Source organism: Canis lupus, chromosome 30 (genome assembly GCF_003254725.2).
Source record: "Canis lupus dingo isolate Sandy chromosome 30, ASM325472v2, whole genome shotgun sequence".
Classification (NCBI taxonomy): domain Eukaryota; kingdom Metazoa; phylum Chordata; class Mammalia; order Carnivora; family Canidae; genus Canis; species Canis lupus.
In genome coordinates this window covers 10,191,885-10,213,869 of record NC_064272.1, presented here as the reverse complement: position 1 = coordinate 10,213,869, position 21,985 = coordinate 10,191,885, and the positions used below count along the sequence as shown (strand labels likewise).

Genomic DNA, 21,985 nt, shown 5'->3' with positions numbered 1-21,985 from the left:
GTGGAACTCGATCCCCGGACTCTAGGATCACCCCCTGAGCCAAAGGCAGACACTCAACCGCTGAGCCACCCAGGCATCTCAGTTGAATTTCTTTATAACATTTTCTAGAAGACTTCTATGGGCTATCTACTCTATATTCAGCAAATCTTTTGTTATATGGTAACTATACAGATGACATCAATTTTTTTTTTTTTTAATTTATCTACGATAGTCACAGAGAGAGAGAGAGAGAGGCAGAGATGCAGAGGGAGAAGCAGGCTCCATGCACCGGGAGCCCGACGTGGGATTTGATCCAGGGTCTCCAGGATCGCGCCGCAGGCCAAAGGCAGGCGCCAAACCACTGCGCCACCCAGGGATCCCAGATGACATCACTTTAAATTCAGAAATTGGCAAGAATCCTGATAAGGCAGTTCACTTATAATTATAGAGGGTAGGAAGTTCAAAGTAAGGTGTAGTTGGGAGACGTGAATGTGCGCGCGCGCACACACACACACACACACACACACACTTTTTAAGGATTAAACACATGTAGATTTGAAATCTAGTGCTGTGCTCAAAGTCTCTGTTTTCTATGGGATTTACTATCCAAATGCACAAATTTCCAAATGGTATATCACAATATATCAAAAGTATATCAAAGTATCAAAATTCCTCCAGTCTAATCTTAAGTATGAATATCTATCCAATATTCCTTTCCCATATGTGACATAGCTCTTAACTCACAGCTATCATCTTACTCCAACTGAAGGGGATTCCTAAAGAGATTCCTTCAAATTAACATCTCTTAAAATGTAGTGCCCAAAATGTCAAGCATATGGGCTTCACACAGAGCAGCTCCATTCTGTGGCCGCAGAATAAAGTATCACAGATCCTCAGCCCCTGCCAGCCATTTCACTCATGTGCATGGCTGGTCAGAAACCAGTCAGCAGAAGACTATGACAGGATGCTCAATACACACTGAGCAACACTAGTGGTATTGAAAGATATTGAAAGAACTGGCCCCAATGAAGATAGCCTGACATCATAAGTTCAATAGTTATGTTTTTCCTAGTAGGCCAGCATATTTCTTTTGTACCTAAAACACCGTGCAGGCTGCTCACAGTTAATTTTGTACAAAATCTAATAATGCATGACATTTCCCATTTTTTTATATCCCTGCTACTCACTCCTCTCGGATTTCTTCATGTTCTAGTCTGGTACTTCTCAAAGTATTCATCTACATATCCACCTATAATTTTTTTTTTAAGATTTTATTTATTTATGAGAGAGAAAGAGCACAAGGGGCAGGGCAGGCAGAGGCAGAGGGAGAAGCAGATTACCCACCAACAGGGAAGCCTGCAAGGGGCTTGATCCCAGGACTGTGGGATCATGACCTGAGCTGAAGGTAGATGCTTAACTGACTCACCCACCCAGGTACCTCAATAATTATTATTTATTAAATAAATAATCCTTTAGCCTTGGAGGTAACTATGCTTTAAAGTTTAAGCACAAATTTTAAATGTGATCTTCTATTTTGGCTCCATGTTAGAATAACCTGGGGGATCTCTAAGAAAATACTCCCCAGAGATTCTGATTTAATTAGCCTGAGGGAGAGGGGGAGCTTAGCCTGAACCCAGGTGATTCTAAGCAGCCAGGACTGAGAAACACTGCTTTAGTCAGAGCTGAACATCTCAGCCTTGACTGCCCATTGGAATCATCTGGGGAGCTTTATAAAATACTGATGCCTAGGTCCTACCCCTAGAGATTCTGATGTGATCTAGGGTGGTGTGTTGACACCGGAATTTTAAAAGTTTCCCAGGGGATTCTAAGACAGTCAAATTTGAGAAGTGCTATTTAAAGAAAAGAACTGACCTGGGGTCAGAAGACTTAGGTTTTGAGTCTCTCTTTTATGTCTTATTAGAAATAAGACTTTGAACAACCTTCACAAACTCCCCAGTCCTCAGTGTCCTAATCTTTAAAATAGGGACAATAATACCTATTTCACAGGATTGCTGGAAGGATTAAGTGAGATAGTGCAGGTAAAAATATGTTGTAAATTTTAAATACCTACACAAAGATATTGATATCCCAACAGAATGAAGCTGGGGTCTGCCCTTAAACATTTATTTATTTACATTATATGCAAGAACATATATGTGTGCAATAATGCTTCTTGAACTCCTTCATAGAATTTGCAAAAATATATATATAGGCAAGAAAACATTCAGGAGAATGTGTATATTTCCTATGTAGTTAGCCATTTTACCATTTAGTTATTGCTACAGCACTTCCCTCCCCTATAATCAGTCCCTGATCCCAGAGATTTCATCCAAGCCAGGAAAGGATATGGAAAATTTATTAAACATGTATTTATTGTCTGTTATGCACATACCAGTGCTGGGTGCTATGAAAAACAGGAAAGAAGTAGAAAACAAGTGCTTCTCTATTGAAGAACTTACAGTCCAGTTGAGGAAAAATGTATATATACATTTGAAGTGATTATGTAAAGCAAAGTGACTGGCCAAGTATGGCATTAATGGTCAGGAAGGACTACAGGAATTCAGAGAAGCAAGAGCTCATTATGATCTGGAAGGGGTGAACAGAATGGTATGGGAAAAGAGGGGTTGAGGTGAGCCCTACAGGAGGCTAAGATTTAGTTTAGAAAAATAACTTAGAGATAAGCAAAAGCACAGAAGCAAAATGAGTATGGTGTGTGTAAGGAACAGTGGAAAATTATCTAGGCTGAAATATAGGACCCAATTATGAAGGATCTTTAATACCTGGCAGAGATGTCTGGTCATTTTGAGCTATATTGCAATTTTCCCATTTCTGGTTGAACTTCATATTATTGCAATGTACCAGAAAAAACTATAAAAAAAGATTGAGTGTTGTGGAAAAAGTATAGTAAGTTTGAAGAATCCATCTCACAGAGCTCAAGCAAGGACAATTTGTATTGATATTTATTATTTGGTAATAAGACATTATGTGACATTTTAAAATGAAGTCTTCTAAAAATAAAACGAACCATGACTAACCTTTATGCTCTGGATATCCTCGATACCTAAAAGTAATGAGAATGCTGAGCTGGATCAGCACAATTATCACAAAAAGGACCCGGGCCTGCAGAGAAATCAATGTTACTATGAAAGAGATACATTCAGTTAAGGTTTTTAAAATGGCTTCATTAACAAAAATGGAAATGACATCATTACCAGAATGACAAAGTAAGAAAAATAAATGACCAGAGAGAATCAAACAATTGATCCACCAAAAAAGAAAATTGTAAATTGCCTCAGCATTACTCTTTCAGGATTTGGATACTTAGACCAATATTGAAACAAAGTAATTTATAGTTACATAAAGTGATCAAATTAAAACAGTTCACCTTCCCTGTACTAAAAGTATAATTAGTTTTATTTCAAGTTGTATAAGAGTAAAGAAAAACAGTAGAGTATACTGCAGGCTGAAGGAACTGAGACTGCATTTTCTTTTGCTTTCTCCATCAGAGCAGCATTCACTTAGAGATTAACTCACAGTGAAGAGACATAAGCTAGGTTCTAGTTTCTCAAAGTATGGACCAGATCATTGGGATCACCTTGTGTCTGTTATGAATGCAGACTCTCAGGTCCCATCTCAGCCCTGCTAAATCAGAATGATTTAGCCTGATCTAGGTGACTACTAAAAAACCCCAAAAGAAAAATAAATGACACAAAAGAAACTTGTAAAACTGAGATACAAATGCCCTTTAGTCATATTTCTAAAAAGCTTAATCACATTGTTAATAAAAGTAAGTTAAAATAATAATAAATTTGCATTGTAAGTCTGTGAAGATACATAGTAAAGCTATGTCTGGAAGGTGAAATTAAAGGAGGCTTAAATTTTCTTCTCAACATCAGTGTGTCTCTTTGGTGTGTTTTATGTAAATACCCAGAATAGATGAGATATGAGGGAAATAGAGTATAAATTGCCAAGCTTCTCTGGAAAATGATTTGACAGTGAATATCAAAAATGATTTTTAAAATTACCCATTTATTCATTCAAGGAATATTTATTTAAGGGCCTACTCTGTCTTAGGCATACAGGACAAGATCCCTGCCCTCATGGAGCTAAAATTTGAATGAGGACAGATTAAAAACAATGAATATAATAAATAACAAATAATTTATATAATTATATAAGAAAGTATATGGAAATAATGTGCCCACTCTTTCATCCAACAATTCGCTTCTAGGAATTTATCCCAAAAAACAATGATTTTTAGTTGCAAGCAGAATTTATATAGTAGAGGGAAAAATTGGAAATAAATGTCCAACAATAGGTAAATAGTTAAATTAAGGTATATTTATGCCAATAAGCATTTTGTTATAAAAAATAAATTGAGGTCAGAAAATAGTCAAAACAAATTCCTCGGTGGAAAAAAATCAGAGAGAATGAAAGATTGAAAGAGAATGAAAATTATTATTTTATATTAAAACTTCATATACCAATATATATGAGAAAAAAATAAAGAGTATCATAATGACAAATACAATGATTATAATACATAGTGAGATAAAATAATGTGGGGCTGATTTTACCTTATTTCTAAATTTTCTAAGTTTTCTACATTAAGCATGTATTGTTTATGAAGAAAGAGATATTAGTTTTAAAAGATCCTTAATCCAATTTTACACAGTTCCTATAATTCCCTTAGTTATCCTGGTTTTATGATATTGGCTAGAACCAGGTTTCAGGGCAGCCCCGGGTGGCTCAGTGGTTTAGCGCCGCCTTGCAGCCCAGGGCATGATCCTGGGGACCCGGGATCAAGTCCCACATCAAGCTCCCTGCATGGAGCCTGCTTCTCCCTCTGCCTGTGTCTCTGCCTTTCTCTCTCTCTGTCTCTCATGAATAAATAAAATCTTAAAAAAAAAAAAAAAGACCCAGGTTCCAAAACAGGTATTACTTGTCAATGCCTCTATTTCTTTTAATTCAAATCACTTTAAAGCATTTTATTCTTCTAGACAAATAACTAAGTTTTATAAGATTTGTCTTTCTCACCATGTGATTATATTACAACTTTGGACCTAATCTAAAGTTGAATTTACTTACCACGATGCAGTGGTCGGTAAGGAGAATAAATGATGCCAGGGGGTCAAATCTGAGATGAATATCCTCTTGAACAGAAAATATGTGGTGAACACTCTTACTTCTTCCAGCAGAATCCTAGTTATAAACACAGCAGTGACTGTCATACATATTTATATATATAATGTTCCAAGATTAAGTTTCCAGTAACATTTGTTAGCTATCTCTGATTAGCTTTATTTTTTCATTTAAGTGCTTTCATTATTATAAGCGCTTTAAATATAACTTCTTTTAAACCCTGTAAAATTTGAATTGTGTATTCACAATGTATTTCTCTTAAAGAAAATTTGTATTTTTCCTCTGCTCACTGAAAAGACCTATAAATAGTATCAAACCCAAAAGCAATGAGCCAGCTGGTCTAGTGCCCAGATCATACTCTCAAAATAAAATTTCTCACTACAAGATCAGTGCTCTTTAGAGATAGCTGATTTCAGTTCTTAACAAGAAATACACAGGAAGAGCTCAGAATATCTTCATACCAGAAAGCAAGAAAACTAACAGACTACTGGGATTATATCCAAAGACAGTGGCCAACTTGGAGAGGTTCCCACTAGCCAAAGGTGCAACTTGAGCATTAAAAATATAAATGCAATGGATTAAAACACCCCAAATATAAATATTTTTAAATTTTTTAAATTCATAATGACACTAAAAATAAAAGATTCATTTGATTACCTTTGGCAGATGCTAGAGAAGCAACTCATTATTCTGAAAATTGGTTTAGAAAATGGAGGGTGGGGGAAGAATTAAAAATTTATCCCACTCTTCCGCTATGTACTTCTGTATCTGGGTACCAAATAGATAAGGGAAAATTTTTCTTTATGGAACTATTCTAATTAATACTCCTTTTACAAGGAGTGCCAATTTGAATACCACCATTTTATAACTCTAATGAAATAACAGATCTAGGCCAAGGCCATCAATAGCTGCTAGAAATCCTTCAGAAAAGCTGATTAGGTACTTCATAACAAACGGAGGGAAAAGCCAGCAGTGTGCTGGAGCTGGTTTGACAGGCTCATAAAAGCCAATTCTTAAATTTTCAGGAATTTTGCAGGCCAGTTGATGTGTTGGTAGCTTAAAACCAGCTATGGTAAAAAATATTTATACTATGGAAATTGTAATAAAGCAGGGAAACACAACATACCTGGATTCCCCCTTCAAACATGCCAAGCTGGTTGATATTTACAAGCACACCACTGGATAAAATTAACAACACCTGAATACAATGGTCAATCCTAACATTACTAAAAGAGAGACAACCAGATTATCACAGGCTTCTGATAAAGCATAAAATACCAAATGAAGTATTCCTGACAAAAAAGACTCAAAACTGATCAAACTCCTAATCTAACTACCAATTACAGAAACTAGAGGGGTAGAGGAACATGTTAAATGATACAACATGAATGTAAACAACATAAATCTAGAATACAGAAAACTATAGGATAAAAGATCCAGTTTCCAAAGCAAATAAATTACAAAGAAAAAAAAAGGAGAGATGAGAGAGAACCTGTAGATTTAAAAAGACTAAAGAGACAAATCAGCTAAACACAGTATTAGAGCCTTGTATGGATTCTGATTTGAATCAACCACATGCAATATATATACTCACACACATATATATACAATTAATTGGGAAAACTGAACAGTAGCTGGAGAGTTGAATATTAAGAGTTACTATAGATTTTTAGGTGTGTTAGGATATTATGGTTACATTTTTAAAAATAGTTCTTTTAGGGATATATATTATCATATTACAGATGGAACAACATTCATGGTGCAGCGGTATAGATGAAACAAGATTGGTCATGAGTTCATCACTGCTAAAGTTGGCTAATGGATACATGGGAATTCATTATAGCACTATAGCTTGCATATATTTTTAAATTTCCCCATCATACAAGGTTTAAAATAGCAAAAAGAACTTGTACTTATGTTTATCAAACTTTTATTGCTTAAAATGTTCCTACTTTAAATTATGCATTCCTGTTTTAAAGCAGAGATTGTCTTTAATTTTGAGATAGAGATTTTGGGAGTCTGCTCTTTCAATTAGCAAAGTAGACACAATAATCTAAAGTTCTGGTCCTCAAATCTAGTGCACATCAGAATCACCAGGATGCACTGTTGAAACAGGTTGTTGGGTCCCATCTCCAGAATTTCTGATTCAGAAGTTTGGTATGGGACCTGAGAATTTACATTTCTAACAAGTTCCCACTGATGCTACTAATTCAGGAACCACACTGAAAATTGACTTAAAGGTCTAGTTGCTACTAGGCTGCTCAGAACTATAGACATTCAATAAAAATAGTAAGTAAGTAAAATATAAGATAATAAATTCATGTCTTCTGTCACAGAGTTTTCTCAGACAGACTCTATAGTACACTATACTTAAAAGAATAGAACTTTCCCATTGATAAATGAGGGGACCAAGGTCCCTATTTAATATTCAGTAGACTAATCTTTTAAAGTTATATAGAAAGAAAACAGATCAGTGGTTTCCTGGACATGAGGATGGAAAGAAGACAGCTACAAAAGAACACAAAACTTTTGAGGGCGATAGACTGTGCTGATTGTAGTAATGGTCAAGATATGGTCAGATATATATGTATGTCAAAACTCATCAAATATACTCTTTAAATATGTAGAGTTTTTTATGTAAAAACAAAATAACACAAGAAATGTTAAACATGTAAAAAGTATACACATTTTCATAGTTTTACTAGGATTTAACTAAGCAGCCAGAAATGTTTCAAGGACCATGAGCCATGGTTTTTTCCTCATAAAATTATAGAAGCTGGCATTTTGAGCCAATCCAAGGATTTGGGAGTTCCCTGTTCATACAGTGAGCAGGTCTCCTATGGTTGCTCCTATTTCCTCCTCCTAACTATAAAGATAGGGAATAATTTATTCTAGGTGCGCTTGAACCTTCAGGTTTTCTGCAAATGATCCAACTTCTAATAGAAAGGACATAAAGGGTTCATCCCCAGCCATCTTCCTTCCACATCCTCCCCATGAGTTTCTTCTTCCTCCTCAGGAGAACACTTCAAAGATGGGTGGCATTGCAAAGCGCCTTTTCTTGCTTCCTCTTCTATGAAATGGAGATAAAACTCCCTACCATATAGGACCGTTATACGGGTTAAGTAAAAAATTCTAAGTGTCCAGCATTTCCTTAGAAGGAGCTCAGTAAACAGCTCCTTTGTGTTTAAAACCCTTCTCTGTGACACACACACACACACACACACACACACACAAGCACAAAAGATAATGAAAATAATTATATTTTCTGAAGGATTACTTCAGGTAATCTTCAAACTAAGACTTAACATTAGAAGATGAAATAGTTAAAAACTGTCATCAAATCATAAAATTGTGGAAATTGACAGATTTTTTTTCCCCAGAAACTAATTCTTTAGCATAGTCTAATCCTCTAAAGAATTTAATAATGTTGACTGAAGTGTTCTATTTTGGTAATGAATGACCAGTTACTACTCTGGCAGGTACTAGTGAATTAAAAGCCCACAAGCTGAATTGGAATAGCAAGCAGACTATTACTATATACGCTATCAATGCATACTCCCCCAAACAAACAAAAAATCCTGATGCCTTGAAAATTCTCTATCCTAGAGCTTTTAAAATAGTGACACAATTTTCCTGTACTTGGAGATAGCAAGCAAAGGCATAGGTACATAAATACCCATTTCTGACTTATCCTATTTTGTTTTAAGATTTTATTTATGGGGATCCCTGGGTGGCTCAGCAGTTTAGCGCCTGCCTTTGGCCCAGGGAGTGATCCTGGAGTCCCAGGATCGAGTCCCACATCAGGCTCCCTGCATGGAGCGCCTCTCTCTCTCTCTCTCTCTCTCTCTCTCTCCCCCCCCCCATGTTTCTTATGAAAAAATTATTCATGAGAGACATGGAGAGAGAGAGGCAGAGACTAGGCAGAGGGAAAAGCAGGCTTCATGCACGGAGCCCGATACGGGACTTGATCCCAGGACTCCGGGATCATGCCCTGAGCCAAAGGCAGACGTTCAACCGTTGAGCCACCCAGGTATCTCTCTGAAGGCAGACATTTAATCTTTGAGCCACCAGGCGTCTCTCTGACTTATCCTATTATCTTTGGGTTTGTTAGGAAATTTGCTCCCGTTATTAAAAAACTCTAGTCAAAGTTGAAGGAAAATAAAAAGAATGATTCCCTGGGGCTCAAAAAGGAGGACTGTGGCCAGGAGTTGTACACTAAGGAGTCCTGTTTTTGTCTAATAGAATTACTCCTGAGTGCCCATTTTCAGAATATACTAAATCCAGTGCATTCAAGGTTTGTTTGTTTAAGATTTTATTTATTTATTTGGGAGAGAGAAAAAGAGAGTGGGCAAGCAAGGGAAGGAACAAAGGGAGACAAGCAGACTCCATGTGGAGCACAGAGCCTGATGTGGGGCTCCATCCTGTGACCCCAAGATCATGACCTGAGCTGAAATCAAGAGTCAGATGCCCAACCAACTGAGCCACCCAGGTTCCCCTCAAATTTTTAATTAACTTAGTTTCATCTCTATCAATTGAAAAAAAAAAAAAAACAAAACCCACATAAGAGTTCAGTATGGTTACAGCCAAATCATTTATATAGCAAGTTGAAAATTACTAACTTACCTGGACAATGACTTCTATGTTACATGTCCTATTACTATAGTTTCTTGGGTTCCACTTCAGTATGAAAATAGGACCAGACAAGTGAATAGCTTGCCCTAAATGAACTCCATCAATCTTAACTGTGACAGAAGTAATGGAGGATAAGGAAAAGGCCAGGACTCTAAAATGACAACATAGATAAGCATGTGGTTTTAGAAATTTTCAGTTTTTAGAAAGGAGAATAACTCTTATAACCTGAAAAAATGGAAATTTAGGTAGAACCATCACATGGTATAACTGTTCCCATGACTGCTATTCATATGATCTGGTTTCTTTCTGAATGATGGCTTTTGGAGTTGTGTAATTCAGCAACACTGAGTTGGTAGAAAGGAAAATCAATTTTCTTTTGACATATAAGGCTGGAGTAGATGCAAAGTTCTTTCTGATAAACTCCTAAAGTCCTGGTTTTTCACATAGGAAAAGAATAGACATAGACACCTCACTTTGTTAATCTAATGTTAATCCTATCATCCACTTATTTGGTTCCCAACATATCTGCCCACAAGAAGCAATGTCACAAACTGAGGTAAGGCTACCAGGCCCTTTCAGAGAATGTAATGTCTCCTATCAAAAAAATGCTGAGAGTCATTCCACTACTGGCCAAAAAATAAGTTAAAACAGCTCGATACCATTTTTTCCAGATGAATTAGTTTATTTATTTATTTATTTTAGTATATCTTTTTAAAAGTACGATATCCAAAAAATGATAAGAGTGCTGTGAAATTGGTATTCATATTGACTGGTAACATTATAAATTAGTATCTGTTTTAAAAAGTAATTGGGTACCTTATGCACTGCTGGTGGTAATGTAAAATGGTACAGCCGCTATGGAAAACAGTATGGTGGTTCCTCAAAAAATTAAACATATAATTACCATGTGGTCCAGCAATTCCATTTCTAGATATATACCCACAAGTACTGAAAGCAAGGATTTGAACGAGTATAACCACATTCATAGTAGCATTATTCACAATAGCCAAAAGATAGAAGCAAAAATATCAACAGATGAATAAATAAAATGTTGTATATACACACAATGGAATATTAGCCTTAAAAAAGCAAAGAAATTCTGACATACTCTACATCATGGAGGAATCTTGAGGATATTATGTTAAAGAAGCCAGCTATTTAAAGGACAAATACTGTATGATTCCCCTTATATAAGGTTCTAGAGTAGACAGATAGTAGAAAGGGGGAACGGGGGTTGCCATGGGCTGGGGGAAGGGGGAAATGAGGAGTTAATGTTGGATGGGTATAGAGTTTCAGTTTTGGAATATAAGAGTTCTGATGATGGATGGTAGTGATGGCTGCACAATATCAATGTACTTTAATGCTACTGAACTGAATACCTACCTAAAAACTGGTAAAATGGTACATTTTATGTTACACATATATTTTACCATAATTTTTTTAAAAGAATAATGATTTGTTACAAAAAAAGTCATTGGACAATCTTTATCTATAATCATAAAGGAATTCATATTTTCACCTAGACTCCCACCTCTAGAACTTTATCTAAAGAAGTTATTCAAATGAAAAAGAATCTACATTCATCAGATGCTCATTCCCAAATTAGAAAAAAAATCTAAGAGTTCACCAATAGGATAGGAAAATGGTTAGATAAATTGTGGTACATTCTCTCTGTTGAGAGAAAAAAAAGTAAGAATTAAAACAGACTGTGCCCTACTGTTACAATTATGTAAAAACCTGCCTTATGGAGAATGCCAGAGAAGGAAAACTCAGAAATTCAGTAACAGCTCTATTTGGGGGTAGAGGGAGGGAAATATGATTACAGCAATGCAAAACATGAAAATAAAATACACAAAAATTATAGTGGTAGGATTATGGGTTTCCGGATGGTTTTTAAATTTCAGCAGCTTAAAAAATTACCTATTTTTTAACTGGATGGGAATGAAACAGTAAGCATTTTCTCTTTACATAATGTTTAGATTGTTGAGAAAATTAAAGAACGGCATCTCATAGCTCTCACATGGCATTACAGTCACATTGACTAATTCTCCATTAATATCAAACTGAAAGTAAATGCTGAAAAATTGCTACATACCTGATGTGTGTTGAATGAAGGAGTCTTTCTAGTGGTTCATGTCTAACACAACTATATAGAAGTGACTTAGGATTAGTGATAAGAACCACAGGCCACTCGCCAAAGACCAAATCTGCAAAGCTAAAGAGGTCATGATCAAAAGCAAAGATCCGGTACCTACAGACCAGAATACAATAAGGTAATTTAGTCACTTCATATTATAAGAGAGTATGAAGGTTATACACAGAACAAATGTAAAAATATAAAACTATACTTCCTGAGATCATGAATTTGAATTCAAAGTAAATAATATTGTTTCTCTATCCTTCTCTTGCCCTTACCACTTTATACTTCACACTTGTCACAAATGGGATCTCATAAACGACATGAATTTGTGCCTTAGAACAATGCCTGGCACATGGCATACACACTTTCATTTTTAAATTAATGCTTGATAATAAATCAATTTGTTTGGTTTCTATACTTTAAGACTATTTTGAACCTAAGACATTCATCATAAGCATAATACCTGATATTCTTTCATCTCATCAAAAATGCTAATATTAACATGAACATAATTAGAAATTGTTCATTCTTCTTTTAAACCTTTATTTTTATAATTTCAAAGAAATTAACAAAAAGGTTTTTTTTTGTTTTTTTTAAATGCATGGTGAAAGGTACAGATATTCATTAAAGAATAACCAAAATTTTATATTTTCTACTTTTTGAACTGAGAAAAGAAATGATTAACTATGGCAGAAACAACAGTGCTCACCAAATACTCCACGTGCTCCCCTGCATTTCCAAGTCTCCCTGGTATTAGGTTGGGACCATGTGACTAGTTCTGGTCAATGGGCTGTGAACAGAAGTGACATGTATCACACTTCTGGTCCAAAGTACTTAAGAGTGGGTGTGAGTTCTCCATGCTCTCTTCCCTACCCTGGAATTGAGGTGTTGAGATTGTGGCATTATAAGATGGAGAAAGTCTGAATCTCTGAGTTGCCCCATGGAAGAGAGGTGCCTTGGCTCATACCAGATTTATATAAATGAAAAAATGAAGATCTATTGTGGTAAGCCACAGATTTACTTAGATTTATTTGCATCCTCGACAAGGCCTAGCCTAATATTACTAATAAACTTTTAAAAACTCTTCTATTATACTAATACAACTTATTAGTATATAGGGGCAGGTAAAGGTTAGGTCCTTTAAGTAAAACTCCAGATAAAACCCCAGGGTTGGAACACAGGAGAGCAGGTGGGAAGAGAAAGAGAGTAAATCTCATGACATCACTTAACTTGTAACTGTAGCATTTATAAGAAATAAGGAAGCTGATCAAGGATTAGGAAGGATATCTGGTAGAAGGCAATCCCAGCCCAGCCCACAACCTCATGGTCATGAATAGACAGGTCTTAGCCCAAAGTAATTACAGTTGCCAACTGATTACAGGCTTCAAGCATAGCTCTTAGTTTCTAGCAGAGCCAACTGAAATGAGTAAGTACCTTTCAAGATGTAAAGCTATCTTTTAATTAAAGGAAGTAGTTAACAATAGAAAAACGTATTCAGCTAAAAAAATATCGAATAACTAGTATCTTTAGAAAAATGAGTTTGAATAAATTTAATAGCAATTGGTAATAAACGATGATATGATATTCATCTACATTTAAGCTATTGTACTTAGCTATCCTCAAAATATTTTTTCTCTATATATTTAACTAACTATACTGTATGCTTTTGATAAAAAGGTTACATTTTCTCATAGATTTTAATCTTTATAAAACCAACTATCATGTATTTGAAGAACTTAAATCACTAACATTTTATAATAATAATTACAAAGATAGATATAAAATTCAGGAGGTGATATATTTCCAGTTCTATTGTTTCTCAAAGTGTGGTCCATAGAGCACTTGGTGGGCTTAAAAAAAAATGCAATTTCTTGGGTCCTAAACCAGACCAACACAATCAAATTCTCTGAAGACAGGGCTTCAAATTTTACACTCCTCCACAATTGTTGTACACACTAGAGTTTGAGATCTATCTCCTAATGGATGCATCTTGAAACAATGTAACATAGTGATGGCAAACATAACTGTTGCAACAAGGTTTTTAATGTAGTGACATACATAATATACATGTATTACTTTAAAAACTTAGATATATCACAAGTTTTTCCTTAACTGGGACCACCCATGATAGCAATAAGGAAACTTTTGTTGTTTTAACAAAACTTACACATGTAAGTTTTATTCTGTGGGGTACTTCCCTTACCTTCTGTTATCCTTCCAGTCTCCCACCTCAAGTTCCAAAGTGCCCTGGAGGTGACGAGTGTGCAAAACAGGCATCAGTCCACCGAGTGTATGGAGGTGTCCACACAAATAAGCTGTAGCTGAACTAACCGATGAAAAAGAAATAGATGTGCAGATAACTTGTGATGCCAAACTAATAAGTAGATCTCTTCAGTAGAGCAAGACAGGTAGAGTTAACATAAAAGAATTACAATTAATTTTAATTTTGGAAACCTGCCTCACCTCATTATTGACCGAATTCCAGGTGATGGAGAAAGGATAGTGGATGTTGTATAGTGTCCAAACCAAATACTGTGGTTGCTCCGACTACTTTCCTTGGCTAGTAACAGAAGTTCCTCCATCTGTTTCTGAAATGGAAGAAAAACAAAAGGATCTTTAATTAGAGCTCAGGCTAATTAAACATCTCCCTTGAAGTTTTATAATAATAAGTATGTTTAAGGCCTAAACCCTACTAATTAATGACCTGTATCGACCTGTATAAATTTCAAACTGTTTTCATATATATTATAATTCATTTGGTCCTAAAAATAACTTCATGCTAAGTAGGGCAGCATTATCCCTTTTGATAGATAAGGAAATTGAGAAATAAAGAACAATCTTTAAATGACATAAATTTCAAGGGTGCCTAGGTGGCTCAGTCGTTGAGCGTCTGCCTTTGGCTTGGGTCATGATCCCGGGGTCCTGGTCTCAAGTCCCACATTGGGCTCCCTGCTCAGTGGGGAGCCTGCTTCTCCCTCTGACTAGCTCTGGCTCTTTCTCTGTCTCTCATTAATAAATAAATAAAATTAAAAAAAATAATAAAAGATTTTTTTAATAATATATTTCTTTTTTTTATTTTTTTAAATTTGTATTTATTTATGATAATCACAGAGAGAGAGAGAGAGAGAGAGAGACAGAGACATAGGCAGAGGGAGAAGCAGGCTCCATGCACCGGGAGCCCGATGTGGGATTCGATCCCAGGTCTCCAGGATCGTGCCCTGGGCCAAAGGCAGGTGCCAAACCGCTGCACCACCCAGGGATCCCAATAATATATTCCTTTATAGAAATAAAGAAGAACCACTAATCTTTTCAGCCCTATATACTACATGGCAATTAATAAAGAGGATCTTGAAACTTCTAAAATAAGGTGTATATATGTCCAAAAAAAGCCTTACACCTGTTTATAACAGCTCTACTCAGAATAGCCAAAAACTAGAAACCATCAGTATATATCCAAACAATGAATGCTATGTAGTGATAAAAAGGAAAGAATTACTCAAACACAGTAATACAGATGAATTGTAGAAACACTGAGCAAAAGAAGCCAAAGACAAGAGTACGTACTGTATGATTTTATTTACATATTATTTACATATTTACATTCTAGGACAAACAAAACTAATCTATACTGACAGAAAACCAATCAGTGGTTCTCTAGGATTGGCGTGAAGACTGACTACACAAGAGAACTTTCTGGGATGATAGAAATATCCTGTCTTGATCGTGGTGACAGTTACACTAGCATATACATTTTTTGTCAAAAGTCTTCAAAGACTTAAAATGAATACATTTTATTGTATATAAATCATCCCTCATGAAGTTGACTTCAAAAATACTTGTACATGTATAGTGCTTATAGCAATGAAATCCTGGACTGTACCCTCAGGGTTTCTAATTTGGTAAATCTTGGGGAAAGCCAGGGAGCTGCATTTTATAAGACTCCAACTGATTTTCATGCAGATGATCTTTGAATCATATCTTAACGCTACTCTAAGGAATAGGCTTTAAAATGACAAGTTAATAAACTCTGTCTAAAGACAACTGGAAGAAACAAAATATACCTTTATTAAATAAAATGCCTAATACAGCACAATGCATTTTACAATATTCTATCCACATGATTTCAAGGTCTTCTGAACCCTTATATCACTTTGAATCTCTTCTAGCACTTAGCAAATTCTGCCCTTTATTATAGTTATTTCTGCACTAGTCTTATGTCCCTCCACTAGATTAAATCTTCTAAGAGGTGAGTGATTTGATCTTATCACTCTTGTATTCCTACATACAGGCACATGTCTTGCATATGGGCATGTGCTCATTTGTGAGCTGACATTTGTTGTAGTTGGGCTCCCCGCTGAGCACAAAGTTTGCTTGTCCCTCTGCCCTTCACCCTGCTCATACTCTCTTTCTCTTGTGCTCTCTCTCAAATAAATAAATAAAATCTTAAAAAAGAAGAACTTTTAGATAAAAATTTGTTTACCTCACATAACCTTAAGTGAGCCAAATTTATCCAAGAAAAAACAAAATAGATTAGCTACAAAGGGAAGTGAGATTTTTACTGTACCTCATCTAAAATTCCAAAGAAATTATAAGGTCTCTTAGGCCCTGGATTTGGGGTGGCATCCAAAGAGATGAAAGAATAGTTGCCAAAAGGAGTACTGTGGACATAATGGAAAGAGCCATCCCTACGTACAGCAGAATATTTCCTAAAAAATACAAGACAGGAAAGTTTTAGTGCAATCGTAAAAAGACAGAATGAGCTTATCCTTCCCGTATATCATACTATATTTTGCCTCCCTTTGAAAATTTTCTAATCTGACAGAGAAATACATAAAGTAGATCCACAATAAGCTGATTAAAAGAACTTCTAAAAATCTTTTTCCCCCACTGTCTACAAAGATTCAGGCAAACTAATTAATAAGTAATTAAACACAAGGTCACTAAGCAAAGCAGAGAAATAGGTGACTATTTATGGTAGTCCACTAAACATTTAAAAAGAGATCAATCAGAATTCAGTGAAATGCTACTTATCAATCATTGAAAAATTTAGTGAGGACCTACTAAGTACTTAACAGAATTCTTGGTGTAATGAGATAAAAAAGGTGTTTATATCTTGAAACAGAACTACCGAGGCTTAACTCACAATGAAGCCTTGCAAAGATGAAATCATCAAGCCAGGAGAAAAATGTTAGTTAGGTCTGGGTCAGTAAATCTTTTTCAATCCCTAAAAATATGTTGGTAACACACACAGGGTACACACTTGGTAATGAAAGTCCTTACTCCTCAAGTATCAACAGTGTTCAGGTATCTATAAGGTTGGACAGTGAAGAACAGGGGAAAGAGTGGGTAACATAGCACACAGAGTAGGAATTCATTATGTATTTGTTGAATAAATGTGAAGGAAGGTACAGATTGGGGACATACCAATATTACTCAAATGTCAAAATATTATAAGAAAGCAGCTAAGACACATATGGAAAAATAAAAATAAACTCTTGAAACCTAATATGCTATCAGGAAGCTATATTTAAGCCACAATAGCCATCAAACATATCATAAAATAAATATATTATCACAGATATTAATAATTAAAAGCCAATTAGTTCTATTGCTTCTCTTCCTGGTATTTTTAAATTTTCTATTTTGAAGGGGGCACTTAGGTTGCTCAGTCGGTTAAGCCTGCAACCCTTGATTTCGGCTCAGGTCATGATCTCAGGGTCATGGGAGCCAGCCCTACAATGGGTTCAGCACTCAGCATAGAGTCTGCTTATCCCTCTCCCCCTGCTCCTCCGCTGCTCATGTGTGCACACGCACATGTGCACTTTCTCTCTCAAATAAATAAAATCTTTAAAAAATGAAATTTCATATTTTGGGTTTTTTTTCTCTCATTAAGATTTTTACTTATGTTTTTCCTGCTTAATTTGTTTTCAGTTATTCTTTCAGATCTTATAATTTTACATATGTTGCTTCCTCTCCTACATTCTTTTTTTTTTTTAAGATTTTATTTATTTATTCATGAGACACAGAGAGAGAGAGAGAGAGGCAGAGACACAGGCAGAGGAGAAGCAGGCCCCCTGCAGGGAGCCCGACATGGGACTCATCCTGAGACTCCATCCTGAGACTCGATCCTGGGTCTCCAGGATCACACCCTGAGCTGAAGGCGGCGCTAAACCGCTGAGCTACCCAGGCTGCCCACCATTCCTACATTCTTAATACATTAAAGCCCACTATCTAAAAGTAGACTCAACTATTTGAAAGCAGAGATTAAAATATATTATAGCTATTAACATTTTTTGAATTCTGGATTTTGGCATTCTCTGGGGCACTCTTAATAGCTCTAAGATTTTTTCGTTCAGGCTAATCTTCCTATAATGTTCATATCTCTGGCCATTTATTAAAATACTGTTTATTAAAAATTCAGATAAAGGTTAGGTGGTTAGAAACAAAAATATAAAGAAACTTCACATGACTAAGGCTTTATTCTCCTAATAGGTAGTGAGATCCTGAGTCCTGTTAATTCTTCTTTGAAAATGTTTCTTAGGGGATCCCTGGGTGGCTCAGCGGTTTAGCGCCTGCCTTTGGCCCAGAGCATGATCCTGGAGTCCCGGGATCGGGTCCCACATCAGGCTCCCTGCATGGGGCCTGCTTCTCCCTCTGCCTGTGTCTCTGCCTCTCTCTCTCTGTGCATCTGTCATGAATAAATAAATAAAATCTTAAAAAAAAAAAAAAAAGAAAGAAAGAAAATGTTTCTTCTTTCTATTCCAGAGTCACCATCAAAGATAAGATAATAGAAAATGAAAGATTTTCATCTCTGACCTTTTCCTTCCTCACATTAAAAAAAAAAAGTACAATCTCAACCTCCAAGTTATGGTGATTCTAATTATATGTTAATCAATGCTGTTTGAACTGCTACCCTCCAGCTGATGTTACTTCCCCATATCTATGGACTTTGTTAGATAGGTATGCTTCTATTCAAGCCCTTCCATATCATGACTGGACTATTCCATGACTCTCCTCTCTGTTCTACAAAACTCCAATCTCCCTCTTTTTTCCTTATCATCCCTATCTTGTTTTCTTTTTTTGTTGTATGATTGCCCTTTATAAAATATTATTTCATTATGTGACTTCTCTCCTTAGGAATCTATACTGGATTTATGAACTGTTATCCAACATGTCTAAATGTCTATACTTGTCACTTAAGACCTCCATAAACTGGCCCTAAGCTTCCTACCCAATGTCATACCAGTCCTCAAAATGTTCTTTTATTCTAGTGATACCAGTTTCCTTACTGCCCCTAAAAGCTCCTTCTAGCTTTTAAAGCTCTGGTGTTTTGCCTAAAATATACCCCTCAAAAGTTCTTCCCTAAATGCAACCCTTAAGAATAGACACAATTTTTACTTCTTTTATAAAGTCCTAACTTGCAACTAGTAGATATATAAGTTCTGGAGATCTAATGCACAGCATAGTAATTATAATCAGCAGTACAGTATTATAAGCTTCAAAGTCACTAGGAGACTAAACCTTAAATATTCTTACCACAAGAAAATGATAATTGTGTGATAGTGATGAAGTATTAGCTAACTCTATGGTGGTCCTCATTTCACAATATATAAATGTATCATGTGAATATGTTGTACATCTTAAACTTATACAATGTTATATGTCAATTGTATCTCAATAATAAAGTATCCTCTATGTCCAGCCCATGCTGACTTCTGCCCTTTCCAGTTTCTCATAATGATGATCATGTGTACCAAATAACCTAGAATTTCATCAGTCATCCCTTAAGGCTTTTTCTAGTTGTTTCCTAAACAATTCTTATCTCCCTCAACTGGTCTTCCTTAAAGGTAGAAGCCATATTTTTTAATATTAGCTCTTGTATCTCTCATGCTATCCAGCTAATGATGGGCTCTCAACAAATTCTCACTACTTTAGTGATGGACAATGTAGAACAAAGCTGTGGAAAACTCTAGAACTTGAAGTGAAACTGAAACTAAAAGAATCCAAACACACTGAAACTAGAGAACTGGTTTTCTAACTCAAAGAGCCTTTCATATTCATTCACATTCATGGCATATAAAGAAAATTTTAATAATCCTATGACATACTGGGATAAAAGGACAAGGCAACCAGGCTCCTCAACCACTACAGATGCTGAAAGAATCAGTTTCTCAGTATTCCAAAAATCAACAGTACTCTAGTAACAAGCTCTAATCTAAATGACTCTGATGTATATAGCATGGTGACTAAGTAAAAACTACTCTACTGTAAATCTGAAAGTTGCTGAGAATAGATTTTTTATTACAGAAAAAAAAAAGTCTTTTTAAACTACATATATGGTAGGTGTTAACTAGACTTACTGTGGTTACCATTTCACAATATATACAAATATCGAATCATGGTATATATTCATAATGTTATATGTCAATTATATCTAAGTAAAAAATTTAAAATAAAAAATGACTTCTGGGCAGCCCAGGTGGTTCAGCAGTTTAGTGCCACCTTCAGCCCAGGGCGTGATCCAGGGCTATGGACTCGTGATCGAGTCCCATATCAGGCTTCCTGCATGGAGCCTGCTTCTCCCTCTGCCTGTGCCTCTGCCTCTCTCTCTCTCTCTCTCTCTCTGTGTGTCTCTCATGAATAAATAAAATCTTTATTTAAAAAAAATGACTTCTGCTATGTATCAATGGCAAAAAAAGTTTGTGTGAAATATTTAAAGTATCATTAGCCAATAAAAAGCATTAAAGTGTATGAAATAAAAGGAATTAAAGGAAAGAAAAAATGTTGGGGAAAAAAGAACTGAATCTGTCACACACACATACACAAAAATTCTAAATTACTAGAGATTCTTTAGATAGAAATTTTGTCTGCTAAAAAATGTTGTCACCCATTCATTGACTTGACTGTACCTTCCTTGTGCTGCCTCATCGTCTGTATTCTATTTATTACAGTACCTGTAATAATTCTCGACACTCTCCAGACTTGGGATGTTGAATGCATCTAATTAAAAAGAAAAAAGCAATGAATCACTAAAGTCTACTCCTGAATATGTTAACTAAAATTTAAATAAAATTTAGGGGAAAAAAAGAGTGAACACCACCTACATGAAAAAGAAAATATAAACATCTTAATGACTAAAGAAAAATGACAATACTTTCAATAACACTTTAAATGGGAGAATGCCAATAAATTAGCCTGATAATTTATAAAACTTGATAACAGAATTCAGATGATCTGGAAGCTTATTTAAGGCACCTAGTATACTGGAGAATAACAAATACTTCGATATTATATACTATTCAGAATAAATCAATTTGTAATTGTAGGATTGGACTGTTATATAATTAAAACAGCATGGATCCATGCCAAGGGTTCCCAAACAACTGATCACTTTGATAATAGGACCTAAGTCCCTCTCTTCTTAAATCTTAAAAAGATTCAGTAAGAAAGGAGTTATATAATGGTAAGAGGTAAGGTAAAAGATGTAATAGAACACTTATCTGGAAATATAATGATTTCATAGAGCTTGATTGCCTGGTTGCAATAAGAAAATTACTTGCCAGCTCAGAATTCTAAGAATCCACTACATTTCTAGTAACTTTGGAGAATAAGCTGTTAAATCCAATTTAGGCTGAAAGAAACATTATTGTGTATGTAATCTTCTTACTAAGAGAACTACACTGGGGCAGCCCCGGTGGCACAGCGGTTTAGCGCTGCCTGAAGCCTGGGGTGTGATCCTGGAGTCCCGGGATCAAGTCCCACGTCGGGCTTCCTGCGTGGGGCCTGCTTCTCCCTCTGCCTGTGTCTCTGCCTCTCTCTCGCTCTTTCTGAATAAATAAATAAATAAATAAATCTTAAAAAAAAAGAGAGAACTACACTGTTATAGTTAAATCTTAATAAAAATTAGTTTCCTCCTATCTTAACATAATACATGAACATATATATAAATACATGCTATAAGCATTTATGCTTATACAGGTCAAATTAGATGATTATGAACTCCAAAGGACAAGCTCTGTTTACAAGATCTAATCACAAAAGTCTGATATTTGTTACTTGAAATAAGTCAGTAGCTTGGCTTGAAAAAGTTTT

The 21,985-nt window shown here is 35.5% G+C and overlaps 1 protein-coding gene across 5 annotated transcripts in view; it reads right to left on the bottom strand.

The window, feature by feature from the left end:
• The window catches only part of TMEM62 (transmembrane protein 62), a 46,701-nt gene that overhangs the window by 5,996 nt on the left and 18,720 nt on the right, over positions 1-21,985 (bottom strand). For 4 of the 5 annotated variants that reach the window (XM_025473045.3, XM_025473047.3, XM_025473043.3 and 1 more), the window contains 9 exons: positions 20,848-20,893; positions 16,458-16,599; positions 14,357-14,481; positions 14,097-14,219; positions 11,849-12,004; positions 10,570-10,632; positions 9,745-9,904; positions 5,068-5,181; positions 3,015-3,099 (listed from right to left, as the gene is read on the bottom strand). In XM_025473045.3, the coding sequence (XP_025328830.1) occupies positions 3,015-3,099; positions 5,068-5,181; positions 9,745-9,904; positions 10,570-10,632; positions 11,849-12,004; positions 14,097-14,219; positions 14,357-14,481; positions 16,458-16,599; positions 20,848-20,893 (1,014 nt within the window). The remainder of the gene's footprint in view (positions 1-3,014; positions 3,100-5,067; positions 5,182-9,744; positions 9,905-10,569; positions 10,633-11,848; positions 12,005-14,096; positions 14,220-14,356; positions 14,482-16,457; positions 16,600-20,847; positions 20,894-21,985) is intronic. The other variant, XM_025473044.3, reaches the window with a different exon arrangement.